The following is a 25,667-nucleotide window of genomic DNA, read 5'->3' as shown; positions in this document are numbered from 1 at the left end:
TGCTTGCTATCAAGCTTTATTGTCTGAATTTGAGTTCTTGGACACACGTATTGTAAGGGAGATGACACTTCCAAAAGCTTTTCTTTGGTTTCCACATTTGAGCCATGGTATGCCCTACCACCCACACTAATCAGTAAATGTAAATTAAATATCCCAAACAGACTTACAAACCGAAAGAAAAACACAATGTGTAAACAAAACAACAATAACAAAAAATATAACCAAATAGCTTTGGATACAGATCTGGACTCTTATGGTCTAAGAGAAATCAATTTGAAATTTTATTTTCTGTTGTTCCTTTTTTGAGATGAGTTTCACTTTGTAATTCTGGCAGGCCTCCTAGGGAGCCATGTTCCCTCCCTCCTGAATGCTGGTGATAGAGTCCAATGTGTCAATCCTAGCTAACTGTGTCTTTTCCACCTCAGTTTAGGTTCAAATTTTTTAAGTTCTATCTTTTGAACCTGTACGTTGGGCTTGGGGACATGCTGCTCTTGTGTAGAGGACTGAGTGAGAGAAGGGCAGGACAGCTTCTGCAGAGGTGAGCCACCTTTGCCCCATGAGTCTCAGTTGTTGTTACTGCTGCCTACTGGGTGTTTCTTTCTTTTTATTAGGACTGTTACAATTTTACCAAACTGAGAAGTCTTTTGTGTTTCTTCCATGGGTGTGGTCCCTTCTTAACCCTCATCTTCATCTTCTCTGTTCTCTCCACCTGCACCCTGGCCCCACTTCAGGCTCTCCCTCCCTCTTGCCCCACCTTGATTCAACTCAGAATCAGATGGGCATGAAGCTCATGGTGTAATTTGGTATGATCCTGGTAAACCCTATGGGACTGGGGTACTCGTTGATGTCTTCTAGATTCATTGGGAACTTAAAACGGAAGTTCTGCAAGATGGTGGTGAGCAGCAGGAAGAGCTCCATTTTAGCCAGGCTATCTCCCAAGCAGAATCGCTTTCCTAAAGAGGAGAGAAGTAAGGAGCACAGACTTGGAGCAAGATCTCACTTCTTTCCCTCAGTACCCAGTGAGCAGCCTTGTTCTCTTAGGGAAAAGGGGTGCTAACCTGGAGCATGAGTGATCATTAGGAAAGGTTCCTAACCCTCTCAGAACCCCAGTGTCCCTACACACAAAGTGGGGCAACTCATTGTAGGCTGAAGCAATATGGAGTCCAGATGCTTCCTCTACCAATTATTAATTTTATTCTCAGATGTGGATGCCTGCTGTGGTCTTGTTTATTTATTTATTCATCTAATTATCTCTGAGTCATCTATGTATCTATGTATGCATGCATGTAGGTATGCATATATGTATGTATACATGCATGCATCTATCTATCTATTATTTATTTATTTTTAGTTTTTTAAGTCAGGGTTTCCTCCATTTAGTCTGGGTTTTCTTCTAACTTACTCTATAGATCCAGCTGGCATTGAACTTAGATATCCACCTGCTTCTGCTTCTTGAGTACTGGGTTTAAAGACATGTACCACCACCACCTGGTTGTTATCCCCTTTTTAAAATTTGAATATGGGGCTGGGAGATGGCTCACTGGTTAAGAGCACTGTCTGCTCTTCTGAAGAACCAAGGTTCAATTCTCAGCACCCACATGGCAGATAAAATGTCTATAAGTCCAGTTCTAATGAATCTGACAACCTCACACCAATGCACATTAGATGAATTATTAAAAAATAACAAAAAAATCATTTAAAACTGCTTTAAAAAGAGTATGAAGAAATTGCTTGCATGAGCATGACCTGGGAAATTTGGTGTTCTGAACCGCTTCCCAGTCTCTGAAAGAGATCACTGATCTCATTGATACTTTGACCTGAGTCGTGGTGCTTGGGAGGTGCAGGGATTGTACCTGGTTAGCCTGATGCTAGGCAGAATCACAGAGATGGGAACTGGCATGAGTTATCCCTGTTGGTATGAGCAGTGGTCTAATAACCCACTGTCTCCTTACCAATGGAAAAAGGGAGAAATGCAGCATTCTTCTTCAACTGTCCCTTGTCATCCAGGAAGTGCTGGGGGTTGAAGTCTTTGTGGTTAGGGAAGAACTTTGGTTCTGTCATCAGAGAACCTATTATAGGGAATACATCGGTGCCCTGGAAGAGGAAAGAAAGGAAATTTGAGAAGATGGGTTGATGGAGAAAGGACCCCAAGTGGTGCTAGTGTCCAAATGAAGAGAACGGAAAGGCACAGAGTTGGGGGTCTCCTGAGGAAAGGGCATTAGGGAATAGGAGTTTTGAGGGGCTGTGATGCGTGCCACCAGAAATTGGAGATTTGAGCTCTAGGGGAATCATGTTCTGAGATAATGTGTTAGTGTGTTAGCCCAGGAGTTGAGAGATTGGATAGTAGTAAGGCAGAAGATCAGATAGAACTTGGAGTTCAAAGCAGTGTGACAAGAAGTTGGGGACATGTGGGTGAATTCCCCGAGGTACTAAGTCTAGGAGAGGTGAGAGTAACCTAAGTAGAGGACTCTCATGGGCCTAATATGGTAGTTGGGGGGAATTCTTTGGTTGGAGGAATTAGAGTTGAGTTAGATGGCTGTAGATGGAAAGAGGCCCTGAAGCATCAGGGAGTGGGTTGGAGGCCCCTACTTGGGTGGGCCTGGCTGCACCTTGGGGAGGAAGAAGCCACGGAAGGTTGTGTTCTTGATAATCCTTCGAGGAATGCCCAAGGGAGCCAAGTTAGAAAATCTTTGGATCTCATTGATCACAGCCTGGGTGTAGGGCATCTTCATGTGGTCCTCATACTGAGGCTGTCGGTTCCTGCCGATCACTCGCTCAATTTCCTCATGGACCTTGGCTGGAAGACAAAGGAAGATGGGCTGTTTCTAAAAATCCAGAGACCTCAAAGCATGTGGAATAGTTCACATGTGTACCACTGTATGTATTACATGTCTCTGTAAACATGCATTTAGACCATCTATACATACATCCATACCTAAATGCTGGCCAGGATCATTTTATCCTTTTCATGACCAAATCATGGTGGGGAGAAGGAGAAGTCAGGGAACAGAGAACAGGGATCTGGCAGTCAGTGGGAAATCAATTTCAGAATGTTTAATATTTTAACTTAGTACTCTGTTTATGCATTTAATATGCCTCTGTGTCTGCATAGTCAGGATGTCTGAGCATCCAGGGATCTGGGAGAGGTGAGGGTCATTGTCAGGTTGGAGAATCTGGGGTTCCCAACTTCCTTGCCACACAGCCAGCCTCACCTTCCACATCTGGATGCTTCATGAGTAGCAGGAAACCATGGTATAGCGTGGAGCTGACTGACCCAGTCCCAGCAAAGAGGAGGCCTAATGATGACATCACTAGGTTGTTCATGTGGAATTCTGAATTAACATATTTCTCCTGGGGGGGGAGAGAGAGAGAGAGAGAGACAGAGAGACAGAGACAGAGACAGAGACAGAGAGAGAGAGAACGCAAATCTATTTATCATTTTGTACTCCTTTTGGGGAACACTAAGGGTTTTAATTTTCTAAAACATTTCTAGTCATTATTGTATAAATATTTTTATTATTTCTTTGAGAATTTCATTTATTGTACTGTGAATACATTCACACCCCTCCCTCAAGCCCTCCCAGATGAATCCCATTCCATACCCACTGAATCTTGAGTCTTCATTTTTCAGACATATATGTGAAATGCACCTTAAACATATTCCCCTCCATTATCTCTATTTTTATTTTATTGAACCATTTCTAATTTCTAATAAGTCTTCCTCATATTTTCCTGTTTTTATTTGGGGGGAGATCTGCTTATAATTAGGTGTGGCTGCATGCATATGGGTGAGTGGTTCTTCACTTGAGAAAGGGCAATTTACTAGTAGCCACACTGCAAAGGAATATGATTTCATCATCTCTAAGCAGCCATCAACTGTGGATTAAATTCCTCAGAAATGGACCCAAGTGGCAGCACTTCTGGAATTTTCTTTGTATCTAGTTCTCAAAGTGTCCAGACCAATGGTTGGAAAAGCAATGTCCAGGTTGTGTTTGGAATCTTTGGTTTGCAGGAGAAGCTTTGCTTGTTTCTCTGTATAGGTGACTGTCTTTCATTTCATGGCTGGAAGAGCAAAATTATCAACCAACCAGACTCTTCCCTCAGAGCTCCCAGAGACTAAACCCCCAACCAAAGAGTACAAATGGAGGGAAGCATGGCTTCAGCTGTATATATAGCAGAGGATGGCATTGTCCATCATTAATAGGAGGAAAAGTCCTTGGTCCAGTAAAGGCCCATTTCCCCAATGTAGGTGAATGTCAAGGCATTGAGGTGGGAGTGGGTGGGTGGAAGTGAGAGCATCCTCATAGAAGCATGGGGACAGGGAGGAGATATCAGAGAATGTACAAAGGAGATAGCATTTGAAGTGTAAGTACAAAAATATACAAGAAAAATAAAACAAAATTAAAATAAAACCAGATGCACTGAAACTAATAGAAGAGAAAGCGGGTAAGAGCCTTGAACACAGGGCACATGGGAGAATTTCCTGAAGAGAACACCAAGGGCTTATGCTCTAAGATCAAGAATCAACAAATGGGACTTCATAAAATTGCAAAGCTTCTGTAAGGCAAAGGACACTGTTATTAGGACAAAACGACAACCAACAGATTGGGAAAAGCTCTTTACCAATTGTACATCTGATAGAGGGCTATTGTCCAATATATACAAAGAATTCAAGAAGTTAGATTCCAGAGAATCAAATAACTTTATCAAAAATAGGTTATAGAGCTAAACAAAGAGTTCTCAACAGAGAGTATCAATTGGCCGAGAATCATCTAATGAAATTTCAACATCCTTAGTCATCAGGCAAATACAAATCAATGTGACCCTGAGATTTTACCTCACACCCCTCAGAATGGCTAAGATCAAAACTTAGGTGACAGCAGATGCTGGCGAGGATGTGGAGAAAGAGAAACACTCCTTCATTGTTGGTGGGATCAGTCTGGTGGGTCTTCAGAAAATTGGACATTGTAATACCTGAAGATCCAGCTATACAACTCTCGGACATATACCCAAGAAATACTCCAACATACAACAAGGACACATGCTCCACTATGTTCATTGCAGCTTTACTTATAATAGCCAGAAATTGGAAAGAACCTAGATGCCCTTCAACAGAGAAATGGATTCAGAAAATATGGTACATTTGCACACTTGGTTACTACTCTGATATTTAAACAATGACTTAATGCAATTCTTAGGCAAATAGATTGAACTAGAAAATATCATTCTGAGTGAGGCAGCCCAGTCACAAAATAACACACATGGTATGCACTCATTGAGAAATGGATATCAGCCCAAAAGCTCAGAATACCCTAGATACAACTCAGAGACCACCTGAAGCTCAAGAAGAAGGGAGACCAAAGTGCGGATGCTTCAGTCCTAAGAATGGGGAACAAAAATACTCACAGGAGGAAATACAGAGACAAAGTTTGGAGCAGATACTTAAGGAAAGGTCATTCAGAGACTGTTCCAACTGGAGACCCATCCCTTATACATCCACTAAACCCAGACAATATTGTGGATGCCAAGAAGTACATGTAGACAGGATCCTGATACAGGTGTCTCCTGAGAGGCTCTGCCAGAACCTGAGAAAAACAAAGGCAGATGCTGGCAGCCAACTATTGGACTGAGAAGGGGGTCTGCAATGGAGGAGTTAGAGAAAGAACTGAAGGAGCTGAAGGAGTTTGCAACCCTATAAGAAGTACAACAATATCAACCAGATGATCTCCCCACCTCCAGAGAACCCAGAGACTTACCCACTATCCCAAGAGTACACGGGGATGAACCTATGGCTTCAGCCACATGTGTCGCAGAGGATAGCCCTATCGGGCATCAATGGTAGGAGAGGCCCTTGGTTCTGTCCAGGCTTGATGCCCCAGTGTTAGGTGAATGTCAGTACACATAGGTGGGAGAGAGTAGTGTGTAGGTGGGAGAGAACCCTCATAGAACCATGGAGAGATAGCAGGTTTCAGGAAACTGGGAAAGGGGATAACATTTAAAATATAAATAAAAAAATCCAATAAAGGAAAAACAAGGCAGTCCAGACACCGCCCCCACAGAAGGGACCCAGTCAACAGTTATCTGCACCCAAATCCCGTGGGAGGGAGAGCTAAACCTTCAGAGGGGCAGACATACCTGGGAAGCCAGAAGAGACTACACTCTGCCCACATTTCTGACTCCAGAGGAAAAGACCTAATGCCATCTGGGACTCAGGTGCACGGGGGTTCCAGGAAAAGGCGGCGCAGGCCATCCGGGTTGCCACCCTGACAGAGAGCTCAAAAGCAGCACCCCCACTCCCACAAGCAACTTAGGTCGCAGGACCACAGACAAGATCAACTTTTCTGCTCCAAGCGACCAGCCTGGTGGACTCAGGACACAGGCCCACAGGAACAGCTGAAGACCAGTAGAGAGGAAAGACTACACGCCCAAAAGCAGAACACTCTGTTCCTACAACTGGCTGAAAGAAAACAGGAAAAGAGGTCTACAGCACTCCTGACACACAGGCTTATAGGACAGTCTAGCCACTGTCAGAAATAGCAGAACAAGGTAACACCAGAGACAACCTGATGGTGAGAGGCAAGTGCAGGAACCCAAGCAACAGAAACCAAGACTACATGGCATCATCAGAGCCCAATCCTAGCACCAAAGCAAACACTGAATATCCAAACACCAGAAAAACAAGATCTAGATTTAAAATCATATTTGATCATGTTGCTGGAGGACTTCAAGAAAGACATGAAGAACTCCCTTAGAGAAACACAGGAAAACATAAATAAACAAGTGGAAGCCTATAGAGAGGAATCACAAAAATCTCTGAAAGAATTCCAGGAAAACACAATCAAACAGGTGAAGGAATTAAAAAGGGAAATAGACTCAATAAAGAAAGCACAAAGGGAAACAACCCTGGATATAGAAAACCAAAGGAAGTGACAAGGAGCCGTATATACAAGCATTACTAACAGAATACAAGAGATAGAAGAGAGAATCTCAGGAGCAGAAGATTCCGTAGAAATCATCGACACAACAGTCAAAGATAATGTAAAACGGAAAAAGCTACTGGTCCAAAACATACAAGAAATCCAGGACTCAATGAGAAGATCAAACCTAAGGATAATAGGTATAGAAGAGAGTGAAAGCGGAGAGGACTTAGGCAGTACCCCACGAGCAAACTTGAGCCTTGGAACTGCAGGTAGGACCAACATTTCCCCTGCAAGAAACCTGCCTGGTGAACTCAGGACACACAGAGGCAAAATTCCTCTAAGGCCAGGCACTTCCTGTGTTTACCGGAAGTCCCACACCGGTGGATCCCGGACCGCAGCAGCTCTCTGCTCCCAAACCCCGTGGGAGAGAGACCCCACCGCCTGATCAGGTGGGCACTCCTGAGGCTGAAGAGCGGAGGAGACCACCAACACTGCCCACCCCTGCCCACATCCCTGGCCCAAGAGGAAACTGTATAAGGCCTCTGGGCTCCCGTGGGGGAGGGCCCGGGAGCGGCAGGACCCCTGCGCCTGAGACACTGCCGGAACCTGAAGGAAACAGACCGGAGAAACAGTTCTCTGCACCCAAATCCCGTGGGAGGGAGAGCTGAACCTTCAGAGAGGCGAACACGCCTGGGAAACCAGAAGAGACTGCACTCTGTGCACATCCAGGCGCCAGAGGAAAACACCAAACGCCATCTGGAACCCTGGTGCACGGAGGCTCCTGGAAAGAGCGGCGCAGATCTTCCCGGTTGCTGCCACAGCGGAGAGGACTTAGGCAGTACCCCACGAGCAAACTTGAGCCTTGGAACTGCAGGTAGGACGAACTTTTCCCCTGCAAGAAACTTGCCTGGTGAACTCAGGACACACAGAGGCAAAATTCCTCTAAGGCCGGGCACTTCCTGTGTTTACCGGAAGTCCCACACCGGCGGATCCCGGACCGCAGCAGCTCTCTGCTCCCAAACCCCGTGGGAGAGAGACCTCACCGCCTGATCAGGTGGGCACTCCTGAGGCTGCAGAGCGGAGGAGACCACCAACACTGCCCACCCCTGCCCACATCCCTGGCCCAAGAGGCAACTGTATAAGGCCTCTGGGTTCCCGTAGGGGAGGGCCCAGGAGCGGCAGGACCCCTGCGCCTGAGACACTGCCGGAACCTGAAGGAAACAGACCGGAGAAACAGTTCTCTGCACCCAAATCCCGTGGGAGGGAGAGCTGAACCTTTAGAGAGGCGGACACGCCTGGGAAACCAGAAGAGACTGCACTCTGTGTACATCCAGGCGCCAGAGGAAAACACCAAACATCATCTGAAACCCTGGTGCACGGAGGCTCCCGGAAGCAGCGGCACAGATTTTCCCGGTCCCTGCCACAGCGGAGAGGACTTAGGCAGTACCCCACGAGCAAACTTGAGCCTTGGAACCACAGGTAGGACCAATTTTTTCCCCTGCAAGAAACCTGCCTGGTGAACTCAAGACACAGGCCCACAGGAACAGCTGAAGACCTGTAGAGAGGAAAAACTACACGCCCGAAAGCAGAACACTCTGTCCCCATAACTGGCTGAAAGAAAACAGGAAAACAGGTCTACAGCACTCCTGACACACAGGTTATAGGACAGTCTAGCCACTGTCAGAAATAGCAGAACAAAGTAACACTAGAGATAATCTGATGGCGAGAGGCAAGCACAGGAACCCAAGCAACAGAAACCAAGACTACATGGCATCATCAGAGCCCAATTCTCCCACCAAAGCAAACACGGAATATCCAAACACACCAGAAAAGCAAGACCTAGTTTCAAAATCATATTTGATCATGATGCTGGAGGACTTCAAGAAATACATAAAGAACTCCCTTAGAGAACAAGTAGAAGCCTACAGAGAGGAATCGCAAAAATCCCTGAAAGAATTCCAGGAAAACACAATCAAACAGTTGAAGGAATTAAAAATGGAAATAGAAGCAATCAAGAAAGAACACATGGAAACAACCCTGGACATAGAAAATCAAAAGAAAAGACAAGGAGCTGTAGATACAAGCTTCACCAACAGAATTCAAGAGATGGAAGAGAGAATCTCAGGAGCAGAAGATTCCATAGAAATCATTGACTCAACTGTCAAAGATAATGTAAAGCGGAAAAAGCTACTGGTCCAAAACATACAGGAAATCCAGGACTCAATGAGAAGATCAAACCTAAGGATAATAGGTATAGAAGAGAGTGAAGACTCCCAGCTCAAAGGACCAGTAAGTATCTTCAACAAAATCATAGAAGAAAACTTCCCTAACCTAAAAAAAGAGATACCCATAGGCATACAAGAAGCCTACAGAACTCCAAATAGATTGGACCAGAAAAGAAACACCTCCCGTCACATAATTGTCAAAACACCAAACGCACAAAATAAAGAAAGAATATTAAAAGCAGTAAGGGAAAAAGGTCAAGTAACATATAAAGGCAGACCTATCAGAATCACACCAGACTTTTCGCCAGAAACTATGAAGGCCAGAAGATCCTGGACAGATGTCATACAGACCCTAAGAGAACACAAATGCCAGCCCAGGTTACTGTATCCTGCAAAACTCTCAATTAACATAGATGGAGAAACCAAGATTTTCCATGACAAAACCAAATTTACACAATATCTTTCTACAAGTCCAGCACTACAAAGAATAATAAAGGGTAAAGCCCAACATAAGGAGGCAAGCTATACCATAGAAGCAAGAAACTAATCATCTTGGCAACAAAACAAAGAGAATGAAAGCACACAAACATAACCTCACTTCCAAATATGAATATAACGGGAAGCAATAATCACTATTCCTTAATATCTCTCAATATCAATGGCCTCAACTCCCCAATAAAAAGACATAGATTAACAAACTGGATACGCAACGAGGACCCTACATTCTGCTGCCTACAGGAAACACACCTCAGAGACAAAGACAGACATTACCTCAGAGTCAAAGGCTGGAAAACAATTTTCCAAGCAAATGGTCAGAAGAAGCAAGCTGGAGTAGCCATTCTAATATCAAATAAAATCAATTTCCAACTAAAAGTCATCAAAAAAGATAAGGAAGGACACTTCATATTCATCAAAGGAAAAATCCACCAAGATGAACTCTCAATCCTAAATATCTATGCCCCAAATACAAGGGCACCTACATATGTAAAAGAAACCTTACTAAAGCTCAAAACACACATTGCACCTCACACAATAATAGTGGGAGATTTCAACACCCCACTCTCATCAATGGACAGATCATGGAAACAGAAATTAAACAGAGATGTAGACAGACTAAGAGAAGTCATGAGCCAAATGGACTTAACGGATATTTATAGAACATTCTATCCTAAAGCAAAAGGATATACCTTCTTCTCAGCTCCTCATGGTACTTTCTCCAAAATTGACCATATAATTGGTCAAAAAACGGGCCTCAACAGGTACAGAAAGATAGAAATAATCCCATGCGTGCTATCGGACCACCACGGCCTAAAACTGGTCTTCAATAACAATAAGGGAAGAATGCCCACATATACGTGGAAATTGAACAATGCTCTACTCAATGATAACCTGGTCAAGGAAGAAATAAAGAACGAAATTAAAAACTTTTTAGAATTTAATGAAAATGAAGGTACAACATACCCAAACTTATGGGACACAATGAAAGCTGTGCTAAGAGGAAAACTCATAGCGCTGAGTGCCTGCAGAAAGAAACAGGAAAGAGCATATGTCAGCAGCTTGACAGCACACCTAAAAGCTCTAGAACAAAAAGAAGCAAATACACCCAGGAGGAGTAGAAGGCAGGAAATAATCAAACTCAGAGCTGAAATCAACCAAGTAGAAACAAAAAGGACCATAGAAAGAATCAACAGAACCAAAAGTTGGTTCTTTGAGAAAATCAACAAGATAGATAAACCCTTAGCGAGACTAACGAGAGGACACAGAGAGTGCGTCCAAATTAACAAAATCAAAAATGAAAAGGGAGACATAACTACAGATTCAGAGGAAATTCAAAAAATCATCAGATCTTACTATAAAAACCTATATTCAACAAAACTTGAAAATCTTCAGGAAATGGACAATTTCCTAGACAGATACCAGGTATCGAAGTTAAATCAGGAACAGATAAACCAGTTAAACAACCCCATAACTCCTAAGGAAATAGAAGCAGTCATTAAAGGTCTCCCAACCAAAAAGAGCCCAGGTCCAGACGGGTTTAGTGCAGAATTCTATCAAACCTTCATAGAAGACCTTATACCAATATTATCCAAACTATTCCACAAAATTGAAACAGATGGAGCCCTACCGAATTCCTTCTATGAAGCCACAATTACTCTTATACCTAAACCACACAAAGACCCAACAAAGAAAGAGAACTTCAGACCAATTTCCCTTATGAATATTGACGCAAAAATACTCAATAAAATTCTGGCAAACCGAATTCAAGAGCACATCAAAACAATCATCCACCATCATCAAGTAGGCTTCATCCCAGGCATGCAGGGATGGTTTAATATAAGGAAAACCATCAATGTGATCCATCATATAAACAAACTGAAAGAACAGAACCACATGATCATTTCATTAGATGCTGAGAAAGCATTTGACAAAATTCAACACCCCTTCATGATAAAAGTCCTGGAAAGAATAGGTATTCAAGGCCCATACCTAAACATAGTAAAAGCCATATACAGCAAACCAGTTGCTAACATTAAACTAAAAGGAGAGAAACTTGAAGCAATCCCACTAAAATCAGGGACTAGACAAGGCTGCCCACTCTCTCCCTACTTATTCAATATAGTTCTTGAAGTTCTAGCCAGAGCAATCAGACAACAAAAGGAGATCAAGGGGATACAGATTGGAAAAGAAGAGGTCAAAATATCACTATTTGCAGACGACATGATAGTATATTTAAGTGATCCCAAAAGTTCCACCAGAGAACTACTAAAGCTGATAAACAACTTCAGCAAAGTGGCTGGGTATAAAATTAACTCAAATAAATCAGTTGCCTTCCTCTATACAAAAGAGAAACAAGCCGAGAAAGAAATTAGGGAAACGACACCCTTCATAATAGACCCAAATAATATAAAGTACCTCGGTGTGACTTTAACCAAGCAAGTAAAAGATCTGTACAATAAGAACTTCAAGACACTGAGGAAAGAAATTGAAGAAGACCTCAGAAGATGGAAAGATCTCCCATGCTCATGGATTGGCAGGATTAATATAGTAAAAATGGCCATTTTACCAAAAGCAATCTACAGATTCAATGCAATCCCCATCAAAATACCAATCCAATTCTTCAAAGAGTTAGACAGAACAATTTGCAAATTCATCTGGAATAACAAAAAACCCAGGATAGCTAAAGCTATCCTCAACAATAAGAGGACTTCAGGGAGAATCACTATCCCTGAACTCAAGCAGTATTACAGAGCAATAGTGATAAAAACTGCATGGTATTGGTACAGAGACAGACAGATAGACCAATGGAATAGAATTGAAGACCCAGAAATGAACCCACACACCTATGGTCACTTGATTTTTGACAAAGGAGCCAAAACCATCCAATGGAAAAAAGATAGCATTTTCAGCAAATGGTGCTGGTTCAACTGGAGGGCAACATGTAGAAGAATGCAGATCGATCCATGCTTATCACCCTGTACAAAGCTTAAGTCCAAGTGGATCAAGGACCTCCACATCAAACCAGACACACTCAAACTAATAGAAGAAAAACTAGGGAAGCATCTGGAACACATGGGCACTGGAAAAAATTTCCTGAACAAAACACCAATGGCTTATGCTCTAAGATCAAGAATCGACAAATGGGATCTCATAAAACTGCAAAGCTTCTGTAAGGCAAAGGACACTGTGGTTAGGACAAAACGGCAACCAACAGATTGGGAAAAGATCTTTACCAATCCTACAACAGATAGAGGCCTTATATCCAAAATATACAAAGAACTCAAGAAGTTAGACCGCAGGGAAACAAATAACCCTATTAAAAAATGGGGTTCAGAGCTAAACAAAGAATTCACAGCTGAGGAATGCCGAATGGCTGAGAAACACCTAAAGAAATGTTCAACATCTTTAGTCATAAGGGAAATGCAAATCAAAACAACCCTGAGATTTCACCTCACACCAGTGAGAATGGCTAAGATCAAAAACTCAGGTGACAGCAGATGCTGGCGAGGATGTGGAGAAAGAGGAACACTTCTCCATTGTTGGTGGGATTGCAGACTGGTAAAACCATTCTGGAAATCAGTCTGGAGGTTCCTCAGAAAATTGGACATTGAACTGCCTGAGGATCCAGCCATACCTCTCTTGGGCATATACCCAAAAGATGCCTCAACATATAAAAGAGACACGTGCTCCACTTTGTTCATCGCAGCCTTATTTATAATAGCCAGAAACTGGAAAGAACCCAGATGCCCTTCAACAGAGGAATGGATACAGAAAATGTGGTACATCTACACAATGGAATATTACTCAGCTATCAAAAACAACGAGGTTATGAAATTCGTAGGCAAATGGTTGGAACTGGAAAATATCATCCTGAGTGAGCTAACCCACTCACAGAAAGACATACATGGTATGCACTCATTGATAAGTGGCTATTAGCCCAAATGCTTGAATTACCCTAGATCCCTAGAACAAAGGAAACTCAAGACGGATGATCAAAATGTGAATGCTTCACTCCTTCTTTAAATGAGGAAAAAGAATACCCTTGGCAGGGAAGGGAGAGGCAAAGATTAAAACAGAGACTGAAGGAACACCCATTCAGAGCCTGCCCCACAGGTGGCCCATACATATACAGCCACCCAATTAGACAAGATGGATGAAGCAAAGAAGTGCAGACCGACAGGCGCCGGATGTAGATCGCTCCTGAGGGACACAGCCAGAATACAGCAAATACAGAGGCGAATCCCAGCAGCAAACCACTGAACTGAGAATAGGTCCCCCGTTGAAGGAATCAGAGAAAGAACTGGAAGAGCTTGAAGGTGCTCGAGACCCCAAAAGTACAACAATGTCAAGCAACCAGAGCTTCCAGGGACTAAGCCACTACCTAAGGACTATACATGGACTGACCCTGGACTCTGTCCCCATAGGTAGCAATGAATATCCTAGTAAGAGCACCAGTGGAAGGGGAAGCCCTGGGTCCTGCTAAGACTGAACCCCCAGTGAACTAGACTATGCGGGGAGGGTGGCAATGGGGGGAGGTTTGGGAGGGGAACACCCATAAGGAAGGGGAGGGGGGAGGGTGATGTTTGTCCGGAAACCGGGAAAGGGAATAACACTTGAAATGTATATAAGAAATACTCAAGTTAATAATAAAAAAATAAAAAAAGTAACTAATGCAATAGCTGAAAAAAAAAACAGAACTTCCTGACCTTAATTAGACATTTACATTTTATCTTAATTTGCATTCAATTAGAAGGAGAGGGTGCTCATTTATAAACATAGGGAAATACTCCACTTTTTTGGCATAGTCTATAAAAAGATACCTTAAATAAATTCATTTTAAAATATAAAAAAAAAAAAGAAGAGAGTGAAGATACTCAGCTCAAAGGACCAGTAAATACATTCAACAAAATCATAGAAGAAAACTTCCCTAACCTAAAAAAAGAGATGCCCATAAACATACACGAAGCTTACAGAACTCCAAATAGATTGGACCAGAAAATAAACTCCTCCAATCACATAATAGTCAAAACACCAAATGCACAAAATAAAGAAAGAATATTAAAAGCAGTAAGGGAAAAAGGTCACATAACATATAAAGGCAGACCTATCAGAATCACATCAGACTTCTCACCAGAGACTATGAAAGCCAGAAGAACCTAGACAGATATCATACAAACAGATACCAGGTACCAAAGTTAAATCAGGAACAGATAAACCATTTAAACAACCCCATAACTCCTAAAGAAATAGAAGCAGTCATTAAAAGTCTCCAAACCAAAAAGAGCCCAGGTCCAGATGGGTTCAGTGCAGAATTCTATCAGACCTTCATAGAAGACCTCATACCAATACTATCCAAACTATTCCACGAAATTGAAACAGATGGAGCATTACCGAATTCCTTCTATGAAGCCACAATTACTCTTATACCTAAACCACACAAAGACCCAATAAAGAAAGAGAACTTCAGATCAATTTCCCTTATAAATATCGATGCAAAAATACTCAACAAAATTCTGGCAAACCGAATCCAAGAGCACATCAAAACAATCATCCACCATGATCAAGTAGGCTTCATCCCAGGCATGCAAGGATGGTTTAATATATGGAAAACCATCAATGTAATCCATTATATAAACCAACTGAAAGAACAAAACCACATGATCATTTCATTAGATGCTGAGAAAGCATTTGACAAAATTCAACACCCCTTCAGGATAAAAGTCCTGAAAGAATAGGAATTCAAGGCCCATACATAAACATAGTAAAAGCCATATACAGCAAACCAGCTAAGGTTAAACTAAATGGAGAGAAACTTGAAGCAATCCCACTAAAATCAGGGACTAGACAAGGCTGCCCACTCTCTCCCTACTTATTCAATATAGTTCTTGAAGTTCTAGCCAGAGCAATCAGACAACAAAAGGAGGTCAAGGGGATACAGATTGGAAAAGAAGAAGACAAATTATCACTATTTGCAGACGATTTGATAGTATATTTAAGTGATCCCAAAAGTTCCACCAGAGAACTACTAAAGCTGATAAACACCTTCAGCAAAGTGGCTGGGTATAAAATTAACTCAAATAAATCAGTAGCCTTCCTCTACACAAAAGAAAAACAAGCTGAGAAAGAAATTAGGGAAACGACACCCTTCATAATAGTCCCAAATAATGTAAAATACCTCGGTGTGACTGTAACCAAGCAAGTAAAAGATCTTTATGATAAGAACTTCAAGACTCTGAAGAAAGAAATTGAAGAAGACCTCAGAAGATGGAAAAATCTCCCATGCTCATGGATTGGCAGAATTAATATAGTAAAAATGACCATTTTTACTAAAAGCAATCTACAGATTCAATGCAATCCCCATCAAAATACCAATCCATTTCTTCAGAGAGTTAGACAGAACAATTTTCAAATTCATCTGGAATAACAACAAACCCAGGATAGCTAAAACTATCCTCAACAACAAAAGGACTTCAGGGGGAATCACTATCCCTGAACTCAAGCAGTATTACAGAGCAATAGTGATAAAAACTGCATGGTATTGGTACAGAGACAGACAGATAGATCAATGGAATAGAATTGAAGACTCAGAAATGAACCCATCCACCTATGGTCACTTGATTTTTGACAAAGGAGCCAAAACCATCCAATGGAAAAAAGATAGCATTTTCAGCAAATGGTGCTGGTTCAACTGGAGGGCAACATGTAGAAGAATGTAGATCGATCCATGCTTATCACCCTGTACAAAGCTTAAGTCCAAGTGGATCAAGGACCTCCACATCAAACCAGATACAATCAAACTAATAGAAGAAAAAGTGGGGAAGCATCTCGAACACATGGGCACTGGGGAAAACTTCCTGAACAAGACGCCAATGGCTTATGCTCTAAGATCACGAATCGATAAATGGGATCTTATAAAACTGCAAAGCTTCTGTAAGGCAAAGGACATGGTGGTGAGGACAAAACAACAACCAACAGATTGGGAAAAGATCTTTACCAATCGTACAACAGATAGAGGGTTTATATCCTAAATATACAAAGAACTTATGAAGTTAGACTGCAGGGAGACAAATAACCCTATTAAAACATGGGGTTCAGAGCTAAACAAAGAATTCATAGCTGAGGAATGTCGAATGGCTGAGAAACACCTTAAGAAATGTTCAACATCTTTAGTCATAAGGGAAATGCAAATCAAAACAACCCTGAGATTTCACCTCACACCAGTGAGAATGGCTAAGATCAAAAACTCAGGTGACAGCAAATGCTGGTGAGGATGTGGAGAAAGATGAACACTCCTCCATTGTTGGTGGGATTGCAGACTGGTACAACCATTCTGGAAATCAGTCTGGAGGTTCCTCAGAAAATTGGACATTGAACTACTTGAGGATCCAGCTATACCTCTCTTGGGCATATACCCAAAAGATGCCCCAACATATAACAAAGACAGGTGCTCCACTGTGTTCATAGCAGCCTTATTTATAATAGCCAGAAGCTGGAGAGAACCCAGAGGCCCCTAAATAGAGGAATGGATACAGAAAATGTGGTACATCTACATAATGGAATATTACTCAGCAGTAAAAGCAATGACTTCATGAAATTCATAGGCACATGGATGGACCTGGAAAATATCATCCTGAATGAGGTAACCCAATCACAGAGAAACACACATGGTATGCACTCATGGATAAGTGGATATTAGCCCAAATGCTTGAATTACCCTAGATACACAGAACACATGAAACTCAAGAAGGACGACCAAAATGCAAATGCTTCACTCCTTCTTTAAAAGGGGAACAAGAATACCCTTGGGAGGGGATAGGGAGGCAAAGTTTAGAACAGAGGCTGAAGGAACACCCATTCAGAGCCTGCGCCACATGTGGCCCATACATATACAGCCACCAGACTAGATAAGATGGATGAAGCAAAGAAGTGCAGGCTGACAGGAACCGGATGTAGATCTCTCCTGAGAGACACAGCCAGAATACAGCAAATACATAGGCAAATGCCAGGAGCAAACCACTGAACTGAGAACGGGACCCCCGTTGAAGGAATCAGCGAAAGGAGTGTAAGAGCTTGAAGGGGTCGAGACCCTATATGAACAACAATGCTAAGCAACCAGAGCTTCCAGGGACTAAGCCACTACCCGACGACTACACATGGACTGACCCTGGGCTCCAACCTCATAGGAAGCAATGAGGCTTGTAAGAGCACCAGTGGAAGGGGAAGCCCCGGGTCCTGCCAAGACTGAACACCCAGTGAACGTGATTGTTGGGGGAAGGGTGGTAATGGGGGGAGGATATGAAGGGGAAGCCCATATAGAAGGGGAAGGGGAGGGGTTAGAGAATGTTGGCCTGGAAACCGGGAAGGGGAATAACAATTTAAATGTAAATAAGAAATCTTCAATTTAATAAAGATGAAAAAAAAAAGAAAAACAACATTAAAATAAAAAACAATACATAATTACTAGAGCAGATAATAGAAGAAAAAATACAACAACCCAGGTTGCCCAGTTCAGGGTTGTGTATTGATATGTATTTTCTAACAGAGATATGAAATGCTAGAGTCCAGGTGGCTAATAGTAAAATCCTGAGAGCCATAGAGGCAAGCAGTTTTCTGTCTGCATGAAGTTAGCATGCAAGTCTGGGCACACTTTCCCTCCTTGCGAAATTTAGGCTCCACAGGGTCTTCGACAGTTGCTTCAGTGCATGCTAAGTAGTTGAATACTGAAAACAGTGTCTCATAGGGGAACACTGGAATATCGGTTGTCATGGTAATTTGCTAACCCATACCCTGGCTTGGATAAGGCTCAACAGGTGAAAGAGTGAGGTTTAACTATAACCGGGACTGTGAGGAGAATCATGGGCACTTAATGGGCTTATATTCCTCCTCCTTTTCTAGGGTGATTTCCAGCTGCTCAGTCTTAGACATTCCATCCACCATGATTGGGATCACCTCTTGCATGCGGATGAGAAAGGAGTCAATGAAGTTCCTTGGGGAATTGGGGTCCAGGGTACTATGGTTCTGCCTCACTTTCTCTATCATGAAGTCTTCCAGTTTCTGAGTAACCTTGATGATCTGTTGCTGTGGTCCAGGCAGGTACTTCATCACTGAATGGAACATGTCATAGAGCTGGGGGGTGGGAGGAGAAAAGAAAAGGCTTGTCAGTGGCAACATTGAGTGGGAGTGGCACTTGTATTAAGTCATTCATCCAGGTGTTCATGTATTTATGTTAGGATGAATTGCAACAAACAGCACCTCCACTCTTGAAAGAACTCTTTATATTCATTTGAATATTTTACTTTTAATTATGTGCACGAGTGCAGGTGTACTCCCCTTGAGCTGTGCAATGTCCAGCATACGTACTGGGAACTGAACTCAGGTCCTCAGGATGAGCAGTACATGCTCTTAAACTACTGAACAGTCTGAAGCCCCAGAGACTGCAATTTTCTAGTTGATTTAAAGAATGAGGGTCATTGTCCTACAATCTGGATGAGCTGGATCAAAAGGGGACATTAGCAGACATTCAACTATTCAATTGATTTTTTGATTAGACCATTAATCCAGGTTTCCTGTGTTCAGGCCAGGGTTATCACAGTGACTCAAGTATTTAGATGTTTGGGCACCAAAGAAGGCTGAATTTAGATCTCTTGATATTTGTTTGAGATTAGAATCTGTTTTCCACATAGTAAAGTATTCAGGATAAGATGGTTCGGGTTATAAGGTGTGGGACACACCTGTCAGACCTTTTTGAATTGGACTGTGTGTGGCTGGTTGGCAGTCGTATGGGTGTTTGGGGAAACAGTCCATCTAGAGGTCTGTGCTTGGTTGCCTTGGTTGAGGTTCCTGTCTACTCATTCCTGAATTTACCTGAGACAAGCAGGTGACTCTCGTGTCATGGTGCCAGTGAGATCTTTTGGGAGAGCAGTGTGTCCAGTGTGAATGACTTTACTGGCCATAGTTTTGCAGAACCAGGTAGGTGCTCAGGATTGGAGGAGGGGGCCTGAGGTGATCACTTGTCTCCCTTGGGCAGGTGTCTCAACTTTCAGGACGACCACACAGAGGATCTGTCAGAATTTAAGCGGGGGAAACCTGCCCAGGGAAGAGAGCCAAGCAGAGGGCTTTGTTCTCAGGCCCTTGAGATATCCAGAGGTCATTAGATTGTGAGCACTGGATAGCTCCTGTGGGCTCTGATGTAAAGGTTCAGTTTTCTGAAGGTAAAGGTTGGTTTTGAGGGGAGCTTCTGTTTTTGAGGGGAATGTTTGTGGACATGAGCGTTGGGGTAGTCCTTGCCCTTTGTCGGTATGGCCAATGTAGGACATTATAAGCACAATTGGCAGAGCTGGAATCTTTTACCTGCCCTGTGGCTGAGGCTGCAAATATATTCATTTCATCGATCATCTCCAACAGTGACAAGAACTCTTTGTCCTCATAGTCGAAGCGGTTCCCGAAGACAATGGAGTTAATGACATTGGAGACTGTTTTGCTCAGGTAGATGGAAGGGTCAATGGGGGCTCCTGAGAGGGGTGACATTGTTTGGATGACATTCGCATTATGAGGGAGAAGAGTTAGCAGATGGTGTGGGAATTGGAGTGAGGCACCAATCTCTCAGCACCAGATTCTGGAGATGGTTTGGTAGGCGGTCTTCGCCGTCCTCCTTCTCCACAACCCATAGGGTCTAGGTGTCAGGGATGTTCTTTCTCTTGCCCAAACACTTAATGGTCTCTTGCTTACCACAAGTGCCCTGCAACGTCTTGATCAAATAGCCTGCCTCCTCCAGGATACACTCCTGTACATCACGCTTGCCCACACCAAAATCTCTCAATGTGGCTATGGTGAAGCGCCTGATACGCTTGGCCTGTTCCACATTGCTCAATGAAAAACCTGTAGAGACATGAACATGGGTGTTGGGGTGAGGTAGTCTGAGGCTGAGGAAGGCCCAGGCCCATGCTGGAAAGGCCTTCTTAGAGGAAAGAAAAGAGACAAAGATGGGATTGAGATGGCAAGAACACTGAAGAAACGAACAGAGGCTCTGCAGCAGACACAGTCAGAGTAAGAAAGTTGGAACAAGTCAGCCAGGCAAGGAAACAGAGAGTTACAGACAGAAGCAGAGAGACTCAGAATGCTGCTCCAGGTCGCTGACATGGCTAAAAGAACCAAATTTGAGCATTTTCTGAAAACAGAAACTCCACATTAAAGCAAGGACAGCATACATAGAAACGTACTCTGGTGTTGCGTTTTTTTCTTTTACTGTTTACTATACTGCTTCGTGCTGCCTTCTAAGATTTGGAATCTGCCCTTAGCCTGGGGGACTCTGCCCCCATTTACTTTGGTTGGTAAATAAAGATGCCAGCAGCTAATAGCTGGGGAGAAGGGACATAGGAGGGGTTTAGGTTTCCTTGGCTAGAGCATGAGGAAGGAGAATGGGACCGAGGAGCTTCCGTGGAAGCCAAGGAAGAAGAAAGAGAAGAAGGGCAAAGGAGAGATACCATGTGCTAAGGGCCAAGAGATTGTGGCCCAGAAGGCTGTTAAATTGGGTTAAGAACAGCAAAAATGGAATATGGAAATTTGTAAAGTATCAACTCAAGGCTATTGATAGGGAAATGGATTCTAACAACATGGAGGGTAGGCAGCTGCCCAGCTATTGTGCTGCATAAGGCAGACTAAAATATAAAGGCTGTGTGTGTCTTTCACCAGGGAAAGGTGGGACGAATCCCTGAGCCAGGATTTTTTATTATTTTATTACCACTCCCTGGTCTTTGGCTCTGGTTTTGCTTATGTGTCCTGAGCTGTAGTCACTATTTTGACCCTAAGTAGTAGTAGCCATTTCTGTGCCCCTTAGTTCAGGGAAACAGATACCCCCTTGGTGTTAAATCGCAACCACAGAATTAATGTTATAAAGATATTTGGCTCTTTGTGGATTTTCTCTTTATTTTGAACTTTCTTGCTTATAACCAATGTTTTGCTGCTCAAGGCCATTTTATACTTCTGTAACTTTGGCCAGCACTTACCAGACTGTAATGTTCTATAAGCATTATACACATCTTAGGGACAACACATGACATATGTAAAACAACATTTAAAAATACATGCGCGGGGGCGGGGGGATGGACAGCAAAGCTGGCTCTGCACTCAAGAGCACTGGCTGACCTTGCAGAGGACCTGTGCTTGAACCCCAGCACTCGCCTGACAGCTTATAGAACTCATGGAACCCCTGGAGTTCAGGAGATCTGACTCCATCTTTTTGCTTCCATGGGCACCAGACTTGTGTACACATATACACATAAGCAAAACACCCATAGATAGAAAAGTAAGAGCAAATGATCTTTAAAAACAATCCAGAGGCACTAGCAGGGTGTGCCTCAGACCTGCGACTGATGCTCTGTGTGTGGATAAATGTTTAAGAAGAATAAAAATATCAGCTAAGTTAAAAAGGAGTCATCCACCCAGAAACTGGGAAGGGGAATAATAATCGAAATGTAAATAAGAAATACTCAAGTTAATAAAGATAAAAAAACAAATAAGACTTATGAAAAAAATAAGAGCTTATGCAAACTAAGAGTTAATTTTTATCTTGCACAGATGTGGACTTAAATTTTTAGTCCCTAACTTCCAAGGTCATTTGCTACCTAGGCATTCTTCCAGTTTTCTATTTTCATCATCTCTAGAAAGGGTTAGTAGCTTAAAAACTATTGATTGGACTCTATTATATCTGTGCTCCTGGAAAATATAATAATAAAAATAGTTTCTTTTTTTTTTTTTAAAAAGGAGTCATCCATCTAGGAGAATGCCGAGAGGTTGTGAGAGAGAGAGAGAGAGAGAGAGAGAGAGAGAGAGAGAGAGAGAGAGAGAGAGAGAGAGAAGCAAAGGAAGGAGGACATTTAGTGAGAGAGACGAGAGCAGCCAGGAGCAATGGTCACATGTGAAAAGCCAGATGCTGTGGTTACTTCTCTTGCAACAGGATACACCATGGAAATCAGTAATTATGGACAGGATCAGTAAGTTAAGTTTGTGAAAATCTACATTACCTTAACTGGAATTCATCAGGTTCAGGCAGAGAATGTGCAAGTACACTTCAAAGAGAGGGCATTTGATCTTTTGGTAAAAAACCTCAATGGCAAGAATTACTCCATGATTGTGAATAATCTTTTGAAACCTATCTCTGTGTAAAGCAATTCAAAAAATGTGAAGACTGATAAGTTATTATCCTATAGAAAAAAAAAGCAGAAAACACAGGGAATTGGACTACTTAACTCAGATGCAAAAAGAATGCAAAGAGAAAGAAAAGCCTTCCTAGGACACTGAGGCAGATCCTAGTGAGTTTTTTGTTGTTGTTGATTCTGGTAACTTTATGGAAGAGAGTCCCGTGAACATTAGAGGTGCAGAACTTCTGGGAACTGCTGAATTACTATCTTTTTTTTTTTTTGACTTTCAACTTTATTTATTTATTTTTCTCCATCTTTATTAACTTGGGTATTTCTTATTTACATTTCGATTGTTATTCCTTTTCCCTGTTTCCAGGCCCAAATCCCCCTAACCCCTACCCCGTCCCCTCTATATGGGTGTTCCCCTCCCCATCCTCCCCCCATTACCGCCCTCCCCCCAACAATCTAGTTCACTGGGGGTTCAGTCTTAGCAGGACCCAGGGCTTCCCCTTCCACTGGTGCTCTTACTAGGCTATTCATTGCTACCTATGAGGTTGGAGCCCAGGGTCAGTCCATGAATAGTCTTTGGGTAGTGGCTTAGTCCCTGGAACCTAGTGAGGTATTAAAGAATGTTGTAAAGAAGATTTATGAAGGTGGTGACGATGACATGAAGAGAACCTCTAATAAAGCGTGGATGGAATCCAGATAGAAGCAAGTCAGGGAAGACAGAACTGTGAGGCCTTTAAAAGTCCTATGGGAACTGTGACGTGGAGTGCTCATGTTTCCTGTAGGGAATGGTGTTGAACTGTATATATTTGTTCATGTGGGTATGTTTTGACAGAAAATATTTACACAGCCTTCTAAATAAAGACAGCAGATCCTCCATTTCTTATTGGAAGATTAGATTTAAATAAATAAACTTATTAAGCTTTTTCCTTCATTAGCACCCCAGACATTTTGTTTCAGAAAAGGTTGCATGGTATTCTTATTGAAATGTAAAAAGGAACTCTTACACAATGAAAACGTTACATCACAGATTTTTGTTCTGGCTGGGAGATAGAAAACAAGTATTTGCTTATCTGACATTAGGTCCCAGTAATGTAAAAAATAATAAATTTGTGTACGAACTTGCAAGTTACTATAGAGCTGTTATCTGTTATTACCAGCTTAAGCAACCTGTGTGCCAAGTGTTACCATGAACTATTAGTTAATTTAAATATATTTATGAATATAAAATTAAGCAAAAATACAAATGACAAAAATAGATAAACATCTTGTTTTGATAAGTACTGTCATGTATCAGGTGGCTTTAAAAATAACCATGATGGGAAAACTTGAAAACTCCATTTATTCCTTTATTCAATAAAGTTGGAGTATTACTTAAAGATAAAAAAAAAAGAATTTTGTTTTTTTTTGACAAATACAGAAATATTATAGGAATATGTTTTTTTAATTCCAGGTATGCAATATGGGGATGAATCAGATTGTCCAAAGCAGAGACCTATGATTTATTTTGTGCTCTAGCAGGGGTATGATTTTGCCTACTGCAGATAGTTTCTGAGAGTGTGACCCTTAGGATACTGGGGATTCCTCAGAGGTTATTTTAATGCAAGGGCCTTGAGAGATTGGTTTTGGTTGTTGGTTGGTTGCTGTTGGCTGTGCTTTGTTAAGTCGCCTTGTGCAAAGTAACAACAGGAAGAAGAAATTAGATATCCTGACTGAGATGATCAAACTTGCCCTAAGGAACTCATTACCTCTCAGAAGGAAGTAGTCTAACAATAGTGTCCCCTTTTTCCTCTATCTCTTTTTATCTCCTACCTAGTATTATGAGGGTTAAAGAATGGAAGAAAAGGGTGAAGAAGAATGAAAGGAAGCACCCACAGAGAATCATAGAAAGACTAGGAAGGGTCACAATAAGAAGCAACATTCAACTTGAATATGGAGAGAAAAATCAGAGGACTATGTACAGCCTTGAGGGGAAAGATGAGTTAGGATGAAGGCTACTTAAATGAGGCCAACAAATGTCCTTGGGCATGCTCCCCAATGTGGTATCCTCCTCACCATAGCCTTTGAAGAGTATATTAAAGGTAGGCAGTTCGCCACGTCCACTGAACTCCTCAGCTTGGTCCACCAAAGCCTCTTTGACTGCATCGTATCCATAAAGCACAACAATCCGTCGAGGCCCAAGGTGAATGGTGAACACAGGACCATAGCGCTCACTGAGCTGATGTTGGGTAGATGGAGGCTGTTAGATGACTTATTCACTGAACTAGACCAGTACACAGAGGTCAGATTATGTGTTATTCTACAAATAAATGATTGAAAAACAAACAAACAAACAAACAAACAAACGAATGCAAACAACAAACCAAAGAGTTGAAATAGCTCCTTATCTTATTTTTTTAGATTTATTTATTTATTATGATTAAGAATACAAGAAGAGGGCACCAGATCTCATTATAGATGGTTGTGAGCCACCATGTGGTTACTGGGATTTGAACTCAGGACCTTTGGAAGAGCACATGGTGCTCTTAACCGCTGAGCCATCTCTCCAGCCCGCTCCTTATCTTTCTAAACTCCATGAATACAAGACTTTGGATTTACTCTATGAATCTTCTGCCACAAAACATGCAAAACAACCCAGCTTCTTGGACTCCCATGTCCCATCCATCCCCTCATCCAGTGATACCTGTGTGATGGAACTGTATACGTCTTTCATATTCAGCTGCAGATAATTTCCAATGAAAGGCAAAGGAGTGGGTCCTGGAGGCAATCTCTCCCTGATTTTCTGCTGCCAGAGGGACACCAAGAACATGACACTTAGGGAGGCCAGTATGACCACCAGGAGCAGTCCTGTGTCCAGCATAGTAGCCAGTGAGGATGGA

General features: G+C 42.3%; 1 protein-coding gene across 3 annotated transcripts; it reads right to left on the bottom strand.

Annotated features, from left to right (window-relative positions):
* On the bottom strand, positions 1–25,667 carry Cyp2a2 (cytochrome P450, family 2, subfamily a, polypeptide 2). 3 transcript variants are annotated; one of them, NM_012693.1, is made up of 9 exons: positions 25,472–25,657; positions 24,844–25,006; positions 20,372–20,521; positions 19,994–20,154; positions 18,593–18,769; positions 3,213–3,351; positions 2,610–2,797; positions 1,953–2,094; positions 1–953 (listed from the first exon to the last, which is right to left on the bottom strand). In NM_012693.1, the coding sequence occupies exons 1-9, from the start codon at positions 25,646–25,648 to the stop codon at positions 772–774; spliced, it is 1,479 nt and encodes a 492-aa protein (NP_036825.1). In that variant the 5' UTR covers positions 25,649–25,657; the 3' UTR covers positions 1–771. The 3 variants fall into 3 exon arrangements, with proteins under 3 accessions (NP_036825.1, XP_063137136.1, XP_063137137.1); XM_063281066.1 differs by having other exon boundaries at positions 259–953; positions 24,844–25,051; positions 25,472–25,595; XM_063281067.1 differs by lacking the exon at positions 24,844–25,006 and having other exon boundaries at positions 259–953; positions 25,472–25,667.

Source organism: Rattus norvegicus, chromosome 1 (assembly GCF_036323735.1).
Source record: "Rattus norvegicus strain BN/NHsdMcwi chromosome 1, GRCr8, whole genome shotgun sequence".
NCBI classification, from domain to species: domain Eukaryota; kingdom Metazoa; phylum Chordata; class Mammalia; order Rodentia; family Muridae; genus Rattus; species Rattus norvegicus.
This window is presented reverse-complemented; position numbering and strand designations above follow the sequence as displayed.

What these genes read in the sequence shown, in the direction of transcription:
- Cyp2a2 (NM_012693.1), bottom strand. Translation starts at nt 25,648, where the DNA reads ATGCTGGACACAGGACTGCTCCTGGTGGTCATACTGGCCTCCCTAAGT. An exon ending in TTCTCATCCGCATGCAAGAG is followed by an intron (nt 3,352 to 18,592) that starts GTGATCCCAATC and finishes CTCCCCCCCCAG; the next exon opens with GAGAAATATGTTAATTCAGA. An exon ending in GAAGCATCCAGATGTGGAAG is followed by an intron (nt 2,798 to 3,212) that starts GTGAGGCTGGCT and finishes TTTGTCTTCCAG; the next exon opens with CCAAGGTCCATGAGGAAATT.